This window comes from Mus pahari, chromosome 1, assembly GCF_900095145.1.
Source record: "Mus pahari chromosome 1, PAHARI_EIJ_v1.1, whole genome shotgun sequence".
Classification (NCBI taxonomy): domain Eukaryota; kingdom Metazoa; phylum Chordata; class Mammalia; order Rodentia; family Muridae; genus Mus; species Mus pahari.
The window spans coordinates 117,395,093-117,398,867 of NC_034590.1; the positions used below are offsets into that span (position 1 = coordinate 117,395,093).

The 3,775-nt window shown below is 49.5% G+C and overlaps 1 protein-coding gene across 3 annotated transcripts in view; it reads right to left on the bottom strand.

The window, feature by feature from the left end:
- Capn1 (calpain 1) overlaps nt 1-3,775 on the bottom strand; it is a 24,630-nt gene that overhangs the window by 14,944 nt on the left and 5,911 nt on the right. For all 3 annotated transcript variants that reach the window (XM_021190089.2, XM_029543380.1, XM_029543375.1), the window contains exons 7-10: nt 2,989-3,072; nt 2,585-2,670; nt 1,349-1,423; nt 1,101-1,261 (exon numbers count right to left, since the gene is read on the bottom strand). In XM_021190089.2, the coding sequence (XP_021045748.1) occupies nt 1,101-1,261; nt 1,349-1,423; nt 2,585-2,670; nt 2,989-3,072 (406 nt within the window). The remainder of the gene's footprint in view (nt 1-1,100; nt 1,262-1,348; nt 1,424-2,584; nt 2,671-2,988; nt 3,073-3,775) is intronic.

Genomic DNA, 3,775 nt, shown 5'->3' on the forward strand with positions numbered 1-3,775 from the left:
AAAAAAAAAAAAAAAATGTGGAAGGCCTAGCATCCGCAAAGCCCGGGTTCCATCCCCAGTACCACATGGACCAGGTGCTGTAATGTCCACCTGTGATCCCAACATTCTAGAAGCAGAGGCAGGAGGATCAGAAGTTCAAAGTCATCCTTGGCTTCATAGCAAGTTCAAGATTAGCTTGGGCTACACGAAACTATGACTCAAAATAAATAAATAAATATATAAATAACATTTAAAATATCAAAACTAGGCCTGGTGAGATGGCTCAGTGGGTAAGAGCAATGACTGCTCTTCTGAAAGTCCTGAGTTCAAATCTCAGCAACCACCTGTAATGAGATCTGATGTCCCCTTCTGGTGTGTCAGAAGACAGCTACAGTGTACACATGTATACATAACATGTAACAATAAATAAATCTTTGGACTGGAGCAAGCAGGGACTGAGGGAGCAGGGTTGACTGGAATGAGCAGAGGTCCTAAAATTCAATTACCAACAATACACGAAGATTCACAACCATCTGTACAGCTACAGTGTTCTCACATACATTAAATCAATCAATCAATCAATCAATCTTTAAAAAAAATCAAAACAAACCCAAAAAAGTGATAACAAGAGAGAAACAGAGAGGGAGACAGAGACAGAGAGACAGACAGACAGAGAGCAAAATGAGAGAGTAATTACAATGGGAGGTGTCAGCAGGGTCAGTGAATTCCGTGGGCTGAGGCCTGGGCAGGGGCAGTGAGTGTGACAGGCCCAGAATGCTTTTCAGTGGGGCAGGGTAGAGCTGGAGTAGAGAAAAAAGTTGAAGGGAGCTGGGGGTGGGGGCATAGAGAGGCCATTCCACAGTAGTGACAGTCACTATTTGTGAGAGAGGAAGGTAGGCGGACAGCGGGTCAGTGGGTAAGAAGGTGCCAGGAATGAACGGGCAGGTGTTTGGATAACAACAAGGCTTTCTTACCCAGGTCCCAGACAGTCTAGCAAGCCCCTTTATTACCATCCATAAAGATAAGGAACATTCAATCATGACTATTTGTCTCCCAAGGGACACAACAGGCTCAGCCAGGTGGCCCTGCTCACTCTCCTGGCCTGTCTCCCAACTGCTCACCTGGGTAGTTCCTGCAGCCCCCAGCAGTGCTTCCCCGACGCCAGGTGCCCTCGTAAAATGTGGTATTCCAATTCCGGAGGGTTCTGCTCTTAAGGGCATCGGGTGTAAGGTTGCAGATTTCCAGTTTGGTGAACTCACGGATGAAGTCTCGGAAGGACATCCTGAGGGCCCAAGGGCAGAGGTGAACCACAGTCCTCCATCATGAACTGGGTTTTAGGGGAGCAAGGGGGAAAAAGAGTGTTGCTTACCAGAACTCCCCATCCTCCATCTTGACCCTCAGCTGCTCTCGTTCATAGGGGTCCACTTTGTTCCACTCATAGGAGCTGTGGGAAGCAGGCACTGCTAGGGTTGGACATCATGGACCTATCTAACTTCTGTCCCTGAGTCCTGTCAAACCTGGCATGTTTCCAGAGCCCAGATCAACAGGCTTTCTCTAGGGCTACCCTCTTGAGGTCCTTAGAGATCCCTATTTAAGGGTCCCTCTCCTTTTTTTGGGACAGAGTCTCATTGGCTGGATTCAAACTCATGGAGATGCACCTGTCTACGCATCCTAAAAGCTTGGATTAAAGGCCTAACCAATTTTTACTTTTTTGTTTTGTGTTTTGTTTTGTTTTGTTTTGTTTCAAGACAGGGTTTCTCTGTGTAGTCCTGGCTGTCCTGGAACTCACTCTGTAGACCAGGCTGGCCTCAAACTCAGAAATCTGCCTGCTTCTGCTTCTCCCCCCCCTCCCCCCCCAGTGCTGGGATTAAAGGCATGTGCCACCACGCCTGGCCAATTTTTACTTTTTAAATTGTGTGCATGTGTGTGCATGCACGTGCGCATGCTTATGGAGGCCACAAGAGGGTGTTAGATCCCCTGCAGCTGTAGCCTCCTAGCGTAGGTGCTGGGACCCAACCTCAGGTCTTTCCTGTAGACCAGGACAAGCTCTTCATCCCTGGCCCACTTTTCTCCAGGCACCGCCACACTTCTTGTTTCTGCTTTCCCTTTTTTGGCATCAGGGCTCTGCTATAGAATAGCCCTGGCTGGCCTGGAACTCTGTACATAGATCAGGCTGATGGCAAACTCACACAGATCTGCCTATCTCTGCTGAGATTAAAGGTGTACGTCACCACGTTCCTACCTCCTTTACGACTAGGTAGCCTTGGTTGAGCTGGACCTCACTGTGCAGCCCAGGCTGACCCCAAATTTGTATTGATCCTCCTGCCTCAGCTTCCTGAACACTGAAATTACAAGCAGAAACCACCACATCCAGCCAGGGTTATGTTTTATCAAGGTCAAGTCAGACCTTGATGCCCTGGGTGTATCCACAGGTTGCCCCAGTGCCCACAGCCTAGGTGGGCTCTGTCAGGGCAAACTTCCAAGATGTGACCCCTTTCCTCAACTGAGTCCATATCCAGCCTGCTGGGACCCAGGCAGAAATGTCAAGGACATCTCCAGACTTCCCCCAAACCTCCCTAGCTAGTGCCCACTGCCTGTGGCTTACCTGTCACTCCAGGGTCCTTTCCACTCCACTTCTCCCCATGGGTTCCGCATCCGGATTAGGTTCACCTGCTGGCCCTGGTACGTTACCTGTTCCCAAGAGCGTACATCAGTGTCATAACCTTGGACATCCCTTCCCAGACCTCTGTCTTCACATCCTCACCCTGCTTACTATCCAGCAACACCAGGGCAACACAGTCCATACCCTCTAAGTCAGTCCTCCAGGAATTCATAGCCCAGTGAGGCAGCTGTACAGATTAGCTGGAGGCACTAGGCATAGCATTAATGCATGCCACATGATGGTTATCCCAAGAGGTCATAAAAGGAGACCTCACTTCCCACAGCCCAGGTCAGATGCTGGGGAAGCATGGAACCACACTGCAGGGCAGGTCCCATCCAGGAAAATACCTGCTTGGCGCCTGTCACAGAGTATGCATGGCCCCTCACCAGGTTCTTAAAAGTGATAGCCTCTAAATCACGGATATCGGAGATCTGCGGGAGGAAACGTGCACTGTGGTCAGAAAATGAAGTACCATCCCTGCCTGGAGCATATATGAGGCTCAGACCGTCCCCTTGTCCCCTTGCACACACAAGCCCCACAAAAGCTGATGGAAGAAACTGTTAGAGGCTCCTTGCCCGTCCACTCCATTGTTACACACAAATGCTGTTCCTCCTGGGGAGCAGGGCAGAGCCTAGATACCCCTCCAATGTTCTCACTATGCTGCTGCTGGCAAGGGCTGGCCAGACTGTGAGTGTGCATATATACACACACTTATAATCAAGCACAGCCCCCAAGAGGGACTCAGCAAGGGGACAAACAGGGGGAAGAGAAGGACAGATCCAGTGGGGCTAAACTTGCGGAGTCATATAGCCCTTTAAAAAAAAAAGTTTAGTTTAGGGGCTGGAGAGATGGCTATGTTAAAAACATTGGTTGCTCTTCCAGAGGACCTGGGTTCAATTCCCAGCACCCACATGGCAGCTCACAACTGTCTGTAACTCCAGTTTCAGAGGATCCAACACCCATACACAGACGTGTGCAGGTGAAATGCCAATCAAATGCTTATAAAATAAAAATAAGGAAGTTATTTTAAAAGCTTCTTTTCAGCCGGGTGTGGTGGCGCACGCCTTTAATCCCAGCACTTGGGAGGCAGAGGCAGGTGAATTTCTGAGTTCGAGGCCAGCCTGGTCTACAAAG